At 38.6% G+C, this 12719-nt stretch overlaps 1 protein-coding gene across 4 annotated transcripts in view; it reads left to right on the top strand.

Moving 5' to 3' along the window:
• The window catches only part of MAST4 (microtubule associated serine/threonine kinase family member 4), a 279014-nt gene that overhangs the window by 256121 nt on the left and 10174 nt on the right, over positions 1 to 12719 (top strand). For all 4 annotated transcript variants that reach the window (XM_041470924.1, XM_041470925.1, XM_041470926.1 and 1 more), the window contains 8 exons: positions 151 to 316; positions 3051 to 3152; positions 6932 to 7054; positions 7299 to 7411; positions 8267 to 8394; positions 8498 to 8730; positions 9514 to 9714; positions 10954 to 11183. In XM_041470924.1, the coding sequence (XP_041326858.1) occupies positions 151 to 316; positions 3051 to 3152; positions 6932 to 7054; positions 7299 to 7411; positions 8267 to 8394; positions 8498 to 8730; positions 9514 to 9714; positions 10954 to 11183 (1296 nt within the window). The remainder of the gene's footprint in view (positions 1 to 150; positions 317 to 3050; positions 3153 to 6931; positions 7055 to 7298; positions 7412 to 8266; positions 8395 to 8497; positions 8731 to 9513; positions 9715 to 10953; positions 11184 to 12719) is intronic.

Here is a 12719-nt window from a genome sequence, read left to right as displayed (position 1 = left end):
TAAGTTGTTATGCAAACTCAGCAGACTAAGCTCAACTGAATTCCATTTTTTTCTGTGTTTTCATATTAATTTACGTTTCAGGAATTACAAGTTCCTGACATAACTCAACTAAGACTTGCTTTGCCATCACACTTGTTTTCTTTCTTTTAGGTCTGTGGTACACCTGAATACATAGCCCCTGAAGTGATACTGAGACAGGGTTATGGAAAACCAGTGGATTGGTGGGCTATGGGAATTATTCTTTATGAATTTCTTGTTGGATGTGTGCCATTCTTTGGAGATACACCAGAAGAGCTCTTTGGACAAGTAATCAGTGGTGAGGATCATCACTAAAAAAACCCCAAAATCTGTTAATATTAAATATATTACAGTTTTACTCATAGACTACACAATCTGCTATCAAAGCATTAACAATTAATTTAGATTAAAAGCTGAACTCTCTCTGCTGAGTGGAAAAATTCAATAATGTAGAGTCCAGGGGTTAAGCTGCACTGTTTGGAAGAGAGAAACTATGTTGGTAATAATGTAGTGCCAGTATGCACTAGTGATTTCTGTCTTTGGTAAAGAAATTATACCAGAGAGGAAATAGTTAAATAAATTTGCATAAATGGGAAATTGTGCCTCATGGCACAATAAAGAAATTAACAAAGATGTAATAAAACTCTAAAACAAATGTCTCCCAAATAATAAATAGTGAGAAAAAGAAGGAAACTAATTCAGTTTACAGATTGTTAATGATTTCATTGGTGATTGTTGGAGTGTAATGTTATTTCTGTAGCAGCTGTTCTTCTTCCATTTAAAATTCAATAACCCTTTGGATCTTAACCTGCAGAATGACCCTAAGTATTGTTATGTGTCTTGTGACAAAACTGAAAGATAATTAAACAGAATTGTTTACTATCCTTCCTGCTGTTTCCATAAATGTCCCAAATGCATAGATGTAGATGTATCCATTTATGACACAAGGTTAACAGAATGGCACCTCTGTTGCTAAGTATTTCTCAGTCTGTTTTATGGTCTGCTTAAAAAGTCCAATAGCTAAGAATACATCTCTAGTTCCTCATTTTGTGAGAATGCAACAAATCCCCTTTTGTACTTAAGGAGACTTTCTGTCGTCATTATTTCCTCTGTCTCTGAAGCTGAAAGCCAGACTTGTTTGTAAACTATTGAAATATGCATGTGACATCCTACATGTTCATGGATTTCTAACTATGTTGTTTTCTGATGTGAAATGCTGAGGCCTGAGTGGCAAGAAGAATCAACTGTTTAATTAACACAAGCAGCAAATGCTGTCTGTTTTCTGGGTGCCCCGTGGCTGCAATGCATATTCATGCTTTATTTTCCAAATCAGATTTAAATTGCAGTGGAAGCTGTAGGCAGGAAAACGTGGAAATAACTCAAGTTTTTATTGCATTCTCAGACACGTACACCTGTGTTTTTATCCTTATGCTCCCTGAGCAGGAGAAGGGGAGGGAATAGTTTCAAAATTAATGACAAAATTTGTACATTAGGCTTTTTTTGCACGTGACATTAATTTTACCTTTTGTAAAACATATTGTCATGTGTTACAATCTAGCTGAGACCTTTGTAAATATTTTCGTCTCTTTTGAATGTATTAATTTATCTTAGAGAAGTTATTTGTGGAAGTCCTTTTGTAAACATCATCTATTTCCACTCACCCTACAAAACTGTTGGTTGGCTCAGTTTCTTGTTTTGATGTTGATTTGTCAGTTGTTTCTCTTTGAAATATCCTTGCTTACTGAAATAATTCCTAGTATCTCTAGAAGAACTCTTGTTGGATGTGTTTCCTGTGGTAAAATAAATTATCTCCTTCTATTTGACTGTAAGAGCCATCTTAAAGAACTAAACTGTAGCCTAGATTTTTCTTCCAGTTTCCATGAGCAAAATCTACTTCTGTTTAAAATTCTACTTTAAAATCTTGCTGCCTCCTTTTTCATTGTAGGTTGCCTTTTCCTGCCCTCAGGTTGTGCAAGGACAGCTGTGGGAGGCCTCAGTGTAAACTTAAATACCTAAAGTGATAAGAATTTAAAATATTTCCCCAGAAACAGGTTACATTTCCTGTCTGTTTTTGTCAGTACCTTTCCTTAATCTCTGAAATATGAAGGTTAAACCTGATTATTAGCTTCTGATTATTTATCCAGTTATGATTATTTTATAGAAGAAGTCCAGATCATAAAATGACAACAAAATCCTTAACAGCTTTCTGTGTTTCTGGAGCTCCAAGTGTACTCTTTTTCTTATGCCAAAATCGTTGTACCTCCCAAGAAACTTCTTCAGAGTTTTGTCTAAACCTGCACTATATTACGTTTGGGGAGACAGCTTCCACTAAAAATCAGGCAAAACTTGCTGTTTGTGGGCTGTTATAAAGTTCCTGTTCATAGACAGCATATCCTGTCTTGTTTGCGTGGTTTAAGTCCAGCCTTCCATGAAGTGCAGGGGCCATAGTAGTATAAGAGTCAGTAGAGGGAGTTCGTATGGAAGTATGAGACTCTTGAAAAAAATCTTTATTGTCATATGTGTTGCCAGAGTACAGTCTGACACCTTGACCTTTAGTCATGGGAGTATTGATCTCAGGGAGTCTACTAGCATTAGAGAAGGAACACAGATGTGAGCAGCAACTGCCGGGTCAGGTCAGCAGTTTCCATCTTAACAACAGTTTCCATGGAACATAAGTACGGTTTAAACCTTGATTTGGTGGGGGAAGAGAGAGCATGCAAGTCGTGCTAATATTTTGAAAGTTTTCCATGAGCCAAGCATTCATGTGTCCTGCTGCTAAACACAGTTTTGTGTTAAATGATACTTCTAAAGTATGTTCCCAAATGATACTTCCAAAGTATGTTCCCAAATGGGAACATAGTATGTTTATGCAGTCTGTATAGAGAGTATAAAAATTAGAAGTAATTGGTATGCAGCAGAGTAAGCTGAGAAAGTTGCTTTAACTCTGCTTTGCTGTTAGGTTGCTTTTGAGAGTGTTCAGTTTGTGCTGGAATCAAACCTCAGCAATATCAAACACCTGTCTTTTTTTTCAGATGAAATCAACTGGCCTGAAAAGGATGAAGCACCACCTCCGGATGCCCAGGATCTGATTACTCTGCTACTTAGGCAGAATCCTTTGGAAAGACTGGGAACAGGTTAGGAGGCACTAATTTTAAATTGTTAATGTGCTAGAAATAACTTCTGTATTCAGCATCAGGAGCTTTTGTTCACCTGTTTGTTTTGCTTGGGAAACATTGGTCATGACATGCAGTATGATAATATGCCATGGTAATTTATAGATTAAGTCCAGTAATAGGAACTTAACATGATGATATCTGTCCTGGTTTTTGTGGGATTTACGTGAGCTCATTAGTATTTACTCTTCTCTTAATTTGATAAATATAACAGAAATTTTTCAAAGACCCTGTTAGTCAGTGAGTGGGGTTTCTTCATTAATACAGTATTAAATGACTAAATGCAGAAATCTAGGAGGGGAATCAATACACAACTTCCTTTTTAGAAGTATCTTAGCTGGCAGATTAATTCCCCCAGGTGTTAGGGTGGGTGATGAGTACTCAAAATCCTTATTCAGTAATGACTGACTGTCTGAGGTTGTGTGGTGAAAAGTCTTCTCATTCTCATTTATCAAGCACTACTGCCTTGTATGAAAAATAATTAAAATAAAACTGAATGTTAAGGAAGTATTAAGATTTCCATAGGCTAGTGAAACTACTGTGCATTTATGTAATAAGAGTTGACTTGTTGGTTGATGGACCAGGATTTATTTGGGAGTTTCTGTGAGAGGCAGTAATGAATATTGTGTGTGATTTTAAGTGTTAATTTATGAGAACCCTAGTTCCTGACTGCCATCCCTTTAGGAAAAGCACTAGGTAAACACAGGGGAAAAAAAAAAAAAAAAAAAAAAGCCACCTGCATAAATGAGCCCAAATATTGAGGTATTATGTTATTTACAGTGAACATTGTATGCCATGAACAGAAATACACTTGGGATGCTAAGGAAACCAAGTGGCAGGTTGAGTTAGCAAGAGGGTACTTGACAAATTGCTCACAAAACTGAGTCCAATTGTGCTACATATTTTTAGGCCTTATTAAAGAGGCTTTAGGAATCAGTTCATAACCGGTGTTATCACAGCTGCTCAGGGGAAACATGATTCTAACCCAGACCCTCAGTAGTGTTGACATGGTCCCAAATGATATGCCTTCCTTTGGCTTCCTTCAAGGCATGATGAATGAGCTGCATGTCCCTCGCAGCCTGAATGGCTGGGGTCTGTGAGAACAACCTTAGACTTCACCGTAACTGATGGTCTGGACTAAGTGGCACTCAGCAAAGTTTATTACTGTCCTTTGCCTTGTGTTGAACAAGTTAAGACTGAGGAAGGTATCATGCCCCAGTTGCTTCTCCACTTGCTGCCTCGACATCTGCTGCAGAGGGCACCAATGCCAAAGTCAAAATGAAAATCCACAACTAGTTTTATTCCCTTGTTTTAAGTACACTCTTCTGGGCATTGTTGTTTCATTGCCAGGATGATTTTCCTGGTAAATACAGTGTTAATTGAAGACTGTTGCCATGTGAGAGGCTAGATCAGGAGTGCACTGCAAATTCTGTGTCTGTTGCTATACAGTTGGTGGAGAAAGAGAATAGTGTGAGATGAGGCTGCCTTATATACTAAATGAGCAGTGCCACAGTATGAAGCATCTGTGGTGCTCAGTAAGGAACTGGCATCTTTAAAGCCTCTGGTCTCTCTAACAGTTGGCAGTCTGAAGAAGGAAATAAAACAGCAATTTCTTTGAAGCACGAGGTTCAGAAACCACAACAAAGTTGTAGGATCTTTAAGTACTAGAGTTGGCTCACAGAAATAGAGGCTGCAGTGTGACAGGTCTCACATGGGCACTGAAAAATACCATGGTTTATGCCAGCCTCCACCATGCGTTTCAAATTACAGTCCTGTCTGTTTAATATGTATTAGCAAGCTGCATAACACTTTGTTAAAATCATAGTTGTTTACTTGCTCAGGAGGCCTGAGTGGCAAAAGCAGGTTGAAAGAAGAGAGATGGATACTATACTTACTTTGAAGAAGGAAAACAGCAGTAAAAAGACTTCTTTGGGCTTGAAGTGTCTGATACCAATCAAGAATAATAAAATTCTGATGTAATATCCCATTACTGTGCTCAGAGAGATGTTCACTGCTTAACTAGTGACTTACGATGAGGTGCAGTTTGGTCTGCTTTGGGAAGGTCTGGCTTCTTTGAATTTTTCCCTGGTGCGGTATGAAAAGCAAAGAACCCAGTCTAGAAATCGTAACACTGACTTAGAAACCAGTCCTGCAGATTTCCATTTTTCCCTCCATAGCCTTGACATAGAGAAGTATACATGCTGTATCAATGTGCTGAGTAGACCCTTGCTGGCCAGGAGATACCCACCAAGTCTCCTCCCCCCTCAGATGGACGGGAGGAGAAAGTATGCCAAAGGCTCGTGGGTTGAGATAAGGTGCTTTGCCATCATGGGCAAAGCATACTGAAACTCAGGGAAGTTAGTTGAATTTATCACCAATTAACACTGCTGCTTTACTTCCTCCCTCCAAGCAGCGTGGGAGGACAGGAAATGGGGGTAGTGGTCAGTGCATCACATGCTGCCCCTGCCGCTCCTTCCTCCCCACACTATTCCCCTGTTCCAGTGTGGGTCCCTCCCACAGGGTGCAGTCTGCAGGGACAGAGTGCTCCAGCATGGGTCCCCCCATGGGGTCACAAGTTCTGCCAGCAACCATGCTCCACCTTGGGCTCCTCTCTGCCACAGGTCCTACCAGGGCACTGCTCCAGCACAGGCTTTTGCATGGGATTGCAGTCTACTTCAAGGATCCACCTTGCTCCACCGTGGGGTCCTCCATGGGCTGCAGGTGGATCTCTGCTCCACCCTGGTCCTCCATGGGTGCAGCTGTCTTGCCATGGTCTGCACCACAGGCTGCAGGGGAATCTCAGGTCCAGTGCCTGGAGCTCCTTCTGCACTCAGTTTGGTGCCTGCAGAGTTGTTCTTCTTACCTGTTCTCACTCTTGTGTTCTGGCTGCTGTTGTGCAGCAGTCTTTCCCCTTCTTTAATACATTATCCCAGATAATGCTGATGGGCTGACAGTGGATCTGTCTTGGAGCCAGCTGGCAGTGGCTGTGTTGGCTATAGAGGAAGGCAACTTCTCACAGTAGCCACCCCTGTAACCTCCCTGCTGGCAAAACCATGTGACATAAACCCAAAACAAGCTGGCAGCAGGTCTTGCTGCTGCAGGTTACTTTTTCAGGTTTTAGAATTAGATGTATGTTTATTAATGATACCATCTTCCACCTTCCCAGGGCAAAATTTCCAGTATTTCATTGTGTTCTTGCAGTAGTTTTCTAACTTTAAACTACTGTAATCATTTAACGCACATAAATGAGCAGGAAATAATAAATAAGAGAAATTATAGGGTATGTCCTATGGAATTGTGTATTGCTGAAAGGATTAAAAACACTGAAAGGATTTCTTAGGTCAGCAATAGTATTTATATTGAGCAACTATTAAGAATCACTCTGCATTACTTCATAACTTGTACTAACTCACCTAGTGCACGTATTTATATTTGTAGAACTACGTATGATAATTTTGACTAATGCATAGCTAACAGATTAGTACATCTGGAAAAATAAAAATCTTAAAAGGGGAAGATAATAAAGCAGTAAACTGTTAAAAGAAATGGCCACAAGAAAACAGGGGCAGGAACTATTTCTGACAGATTTAGAATTTCTAATGGGAATGGGTAGTAGGTGTTCATATGTACAGCGATGACTGTCTTTCCATGACTGTTTGCATTGTTGGCTGGGGGTTTAGTTCATTTACTGTCAGAGAATTTGGTACAGTTTGCTCAGTGTTTTCCTCTGGCTCCTCCAGGTGGTGCATATGAAGTAAAGCAGCATCAGTTCTTTAGAAGCCTTGACTGGAATAGTCTGCTGAGGCAGAAAGCAGAATTTATTCCACAGTTGGAGTCTGAAGATGACACAAGTTATTTTGACAGTAGGTGTTTTATGGTATCAAAAAAAAGCTATGAACGCCTTGCTTAAAGTAATCACTGTCTTTGACTCTTGCTTACTGCTTTTAAAATCTCCTTTATCAGAATCACTGGCAGTTTGCAGTTTCACCAGTAAATTGACACTTCAGCAAAAATAATCTTAAGAGTAAAACTGGATTTTTATTTAATATTAAAACATGGTATCCATTCTTCCCGTAAATTCAGATATTTTATTACCCTTGTCTGTAGCTCGTTCTGAAAAATACCACCATATGGAAACTGAGGAAGAAGATGATACCAATGATGAAGATTTTAATTTAGAGATAAGACAATTCTCCTCATGTTCACACAGATTTTCGAAAGTAAGTAGAATTTCTGTAATCTTAGTATGTATTGTTCTACATTTGCAAATCTTGGAAATGTTAAATATAGAGGAGATATATAGGGCCTTGGTTTCTCAAGAAACTATGAAGTTAACTGAAATTGAGCAAGAATACAGTGAATACTGTTAAATCAAAATATGGGAAGATTGTGTAGAAAAGTTACTTTTTGAATCTTTAAGATACTAATGGAAAACTATATAAATAGGATGGTATTTTCTGTGGAAGACTCAGCATAACAGAAAGTGTCAAGGAAACGTTCTGTTAAATGCTAATATGCGTTCTTTGCATTGGTTTCTTTATACATAGTTTTCCTGTTGCTCCAGTTGTGTCCTGGGTATCTTGTAGGTGACAGCATAACAAATATTACAGTACTGCCGTGTAGTAGGTGTTAATCTATTGACATTTGACCAAAGGAAAAAGCAAGGTAATGGTTAGCATGTGCTACAGTCATGGAGAAATGTAGATTTGAGGGAGTGACCTGAGTGCTCTGAATTGAAGGTAAAACTGCCCTACTCTGGTAGCTGAGATGGCAGCTAACACCCAGGATTTTGGCTTTACTGTCTTGGTTCACACTTTGAAATGAGGAGAAAACTGATAAATACATAATGAGAAGAGACTGTATTTGTATACCTATACATGAGGAGCCAAGAAAGCATTTTGAGAACACGAAGTGTTGGAAATTGGAAAAGGTTCAAGAAATTTGAAGTTTGCAGTCTGAAATACTATATAAGCATTTAAAATAATAGAATTGTGTAGATCCTGCATATCTTTTTTTAAAATACCAAATGTGTCAGTGATACTCATTTTTTTGTGGGTTTTTTTTTTCCTTAATAGGTTTTTAGTAGTATAGATCGAGTCACTCAAATTCAAGGTGAAGAAAAGGAAGATACAGGGGACAAAACAAAAAGTGTAGCATTGCCTTCTGTGGAATCTTTAAGCTGGAGTTCAGAATATTCTGAAATGTAAGTAGAAGGATGTACAGCAAGTCATCTACATCCTGCTTGCCAGATAGCAGGCCTCCTCATTTATTAACTGAATGAGAGTTTGCTTAATTTTTTTATGCAGACAGCAAATATCTACGTCCATCTCGTCTGAGACTGACAGTAGCCGGCAGCAACGCGGTTCTGGTTTGCTTCCAAAATTGTCCGTATCAGCTGAAGGAGAACAGGATGATTCTACCAGCTCACGGGGACCCCGGGAGGAACAGGAAAAGTCTACATTTGTGAGCGATGAAATAGTGCAAGATGAACCTGAAGTAACCACTCCAGCAAGTACAATCAGCAGCTCCACACTGTCAGGTAATTCACAGTGGGTGTCTTGAGTGATGATACTACAAACCGTTGCAGACCACCTTCTTGTGGCAGTAGCATTCATAGATTTAAAAGTGATGCATTTCAGAACTGCTTTCAAAAACACCTGTCCCAGCAGGGATCTGGTTTGGGAGCAGATCAGGTCTAACACTCTGTACTACACATTGTGTGTTTTTAATTAGGACTTCGCTATGATGTACACCTTTCAGAATTGAGAGGATTTTCTTTGACTTGTAGAAGTCACTTTGGTGATTACACATCTCAGAGGAAGTGTTGTGAACCATTCTCTACTTAATTATTTTGAGCATAGTCTCCCTGCTCAAATACTTGTTGCATTTCGGTAGAACCCAGGGCCTTAGTTTCATATCTGCGCATCTACAAGTTTTCAGCTCACTTCTCTTCTGTACCTCACTGAGTTTTTCCGAGATACACCCTTCTGTTCCCAAGCCCTTGATTTCCCATGTAGTCCACATTTTCCTCCCCCTCCCTCCTTTCTGTTCCTGGAGAAAAAAATTTCCTCAGGGTCATCCATCTCCTTCCTGTCTCAAACCATTATGTTGATTGTGCTGTATCCCAAGTCTTGCTTGCTATCCCCGAGTCCTGTGTGATGGTGTTGGCATTAACACAGCAGCTGCTTGATAACTGCAACTGTGTGATCCTCATCTTACACTTAACCAGTTACACTTGAGATTAATTCATTTTTCTTGTGGTCCATAAGCAAAAGCATATTCAGTTTTCCCTCAATGTCTTTATCCCTTCTTCTTTGTACAGTTGGCAGTTTCTCAGAACACTTAGATCAAATAAATGGAAGAAGTGAGAGTGTGGACAGTACAGAGAACTCCTCAAAGCCAGCTGGTGAAGTTGCATCTCACATGGCTCGACAGCGATTGGAAAGCACAGAGAAAAAGATCATCTCTGGAAAAGTCACAAAGTCCCTTTCTGCAAGTGCTTTGTCCCTCATGATCCCAGGAGGTAGAGATAAATACTTTTACTTGAAATGTTAATGATTTATGCAATGCTGTGAAGGCTTATGATGCAAATGCAAGATTCTGTATAGAATTGATTCTGCGTCACTCTTTGTTATTTCTCTTGCTGTTCCTTTGCATGACTAGTCAGTGCAATCTTGTCAGCAAGTCATGGTGTTCACACTACAGCTGAGGGGCCTTCTCTGACAGGCAAAATTCAACTTAATGGTGACTACCTTGTTTGATCTTGAGCATGCATGGCAGGATGCAGCTTCAGTCCTTGGTCCATGTGACAGTAGGGCTGTAGATTAAGTTTTAACTAGCTCACAAAAACAGATGTTTTTGTTAAAGCAGCACATGACTAGTTCTCTCTCATCCCCCATAAGAAAAGCTGATAAACAGGAGAGCAGAGCAGTGTCACAAAAGTACAAATAGCATGTAGCCTCCTACTTGTACTCTGACTTAGATCAAGTGCTCAGAATTTGGAGCCAGAAATAATGTTGTAAGTGGTTGTATAACAGTAATATTGAGTGTTTTCATAAGAAGGATTGGTACTTTGCTTTCTTGTTGTTCAGAACTGAAGTCCAAACTGCTGCAATTTTATTCTCATTTGCACAAGCATGAGCACATAGTGCCTTCAAAACAGTAAAATAAAACGAAGTTGAAATTGGTGTGGTTGTGGGAAACTCTTGTCGTCTTTACATGATGTAGCAGAAGGTAGCAATGGAGCCTTCTTACAAACATTGAGTTACTGCCCTAGGTACCCAGTAGATATTGGGATTTAATTGGAGTAGTCTTTTATTTGTTTTTATATATAACTGAAACCAAGAAAATAGCTAGCAATTTGTTAAACATTGCTGGATTACTTGGGGAATGATTTTGAGTGTATTCATAATAATATTTGCTACCCTACTCTGATTTTCTTTTCATCAGTGTTTGCTAGGAAAAGGCTGAGAATAATTCTTGTAAAGTTAGCAATGAGTGTGTTTCCTGTGTAAAAGGAAAAAGCAGTCTATATGTAATGAATTAACCCTTGCATTAAACAGTACAGTTTACACTCCAGGGAAAATAATTAAGTTCTAATATCTGGTTGTTGAACTTCTCATTCTCTAATATGCACATCAGGTGAGGAGGAGGAGGAGAGGTTGTTTAGACAAAGATAATGACATACTTTAATGCAAAGATATCAAGCCAAACAAAATTTGTGTGTGCTCAGAGTGTAATAGGCAGATTTTTTTTTTTCCAGATGTGTTTGGTGTTTCTCCTTTGGGAAGTCCTATGTCTCCTCATTCCCTATCATCTGACCTTTCATCATCCCGAGATTCGTCTCCCAGCCGTGATTCATCAATTGCTGCTGCAAGTCCTCATCAGCCGATTGTAATACACAGTTCAGGGAAAAAGTATGGCTTTACCATTCGAGCAATCCGGGTTTACGTCGGTGACAGTGATATCTACACTGTGCACCATATTGTTTGGGTAAGATAATGTGTGTTTTCTTGCTGGTACGTGGTCACAGACTACTGTAATGATGGATTCACTTTTCTATACCTCTTTGTTGACAATTACTGTGTAAATTACAATGATGTGCCAAGCAGTTTTTCTTAGAACGAAATTCTGCCTCTATACAAGAGCAGTGTTACTTGTAGGGAAGACAACAAGCCATCTTTGGCAGAAGGATTATCTATGTATGGTGTTGAACTTCTGCAACTTCACTTAACTTTCGTTTGAAAAACAGTGTCTTGAGTTCAGAGGATTATGTCTTAGAATACCAAGGGCTTGGTGCAGACCCTCTTTGAATAGGGTCAGGATCTGCAAATGTAGGTGATTGTAAAGAGAAATTGTTGAAAAATAGGTGGAGTTTATTAAACTGCATCAGTTAAGGGATTCATGGAAGTCAGAACTATTTTACAAGACACATGTAAGCTGATCTCAGGCACTGATTTTCTGTTGTGTAGAAATGTGCAGATTGTTTGGAATTGTGAGTACTTTTGAGGTTTGTATGGCACAGGAAGAAGATTGACTGCCTTGAATAAATAATTTATTTTTCCTACTCTCTTCACTACACAGTGGGAGAGAGGCTAGAGCAATTCTTTGGTTGTCAGCCTCCTTAACTGTAAAATAATTTTGTACTTAGGTACATATATATGTATTTTTTAACAGTTTATGTTGGTAACAAATTATAATTTTATATATAGTATAAATTACACATACATAAATAGTATGTGTATATAAATTATTTCAAATACCCTAAAAAACTATCACAAATTTACCAAAGGCTTCAAGTTTTTTACACTGCTTAGTTTTAAATATGTATTGTAGATTTTGAAGTAGCAGTGCTGATGTAGTGTATTATTAATTTTTTATTTATATTGTTTACCCCTTAGACCTATTAATGCATCAAAAACATTGAATCTGGAGAACTGGGCACATTTGGTGGATAATGGAATAAATTTAAAAAAATTATTTCTTGCCACTCGTGTAACATCACACCAGTGAAAGGAAGGGGAAAAATGGCACATTGCAGTAAAAGTTAAATCTTGGGGTATTTTTAAAGTATCATAAGTATGTTGTTTAGCTCTGTTTGTGTTGTAGTCTTCAGTAGTGTCTGTATGACTTAAAATACTAATTTAAAAATATAATAAATGATTTAAACAACCTTCAAAATATTTTTCAATTCAGTTTGTCCTTTGTCACATTTGTGCTATACCAACCCCTCCTATGGGAAGCCTGGTGAATTTGAACCAAATAGAAACAATCCTTAACCATACGGTGGAGTTAATTTTTGCTGTGATTAGAGTATTGCATGTGACCATGACCTTAATTATATAGTGTTTCTCATTTTCAGATGCTAAGAATCTTCACTTAGTTCTGAAATTTTGCAGTGGGTAGTGAACCACCCCTTTTTACCATGCATGAAAACTCCCTTTTTTACAGAGCTTACATAATACCCATAGCAACCAGCAGTGTTTCAGTGAGCTTTGATACCATTCCAGGCCCCATATAAAGTTTGAG

Source organism: Pyrgilauda ruficollis, unplaced genomic scaffold (assembly GCF_017590135.1).
Source record: "Pyrgilauda ruficollis isolate IOZ18807 unplaced genomic scaffold, ASM1759013v1 scaffold25, whole genome shotgun sequence".
In the NCBI taxonomy this organism is placed as follows: Eukaryota; Metazoa; Chordata; class Aves; order Passeriformes; family Passeridae; genus Pyrgilauda; species Pyrgilauda ruficollis.
This window is presented reverse-complemented; position numbering and strand designations above follow the sequence as displayed.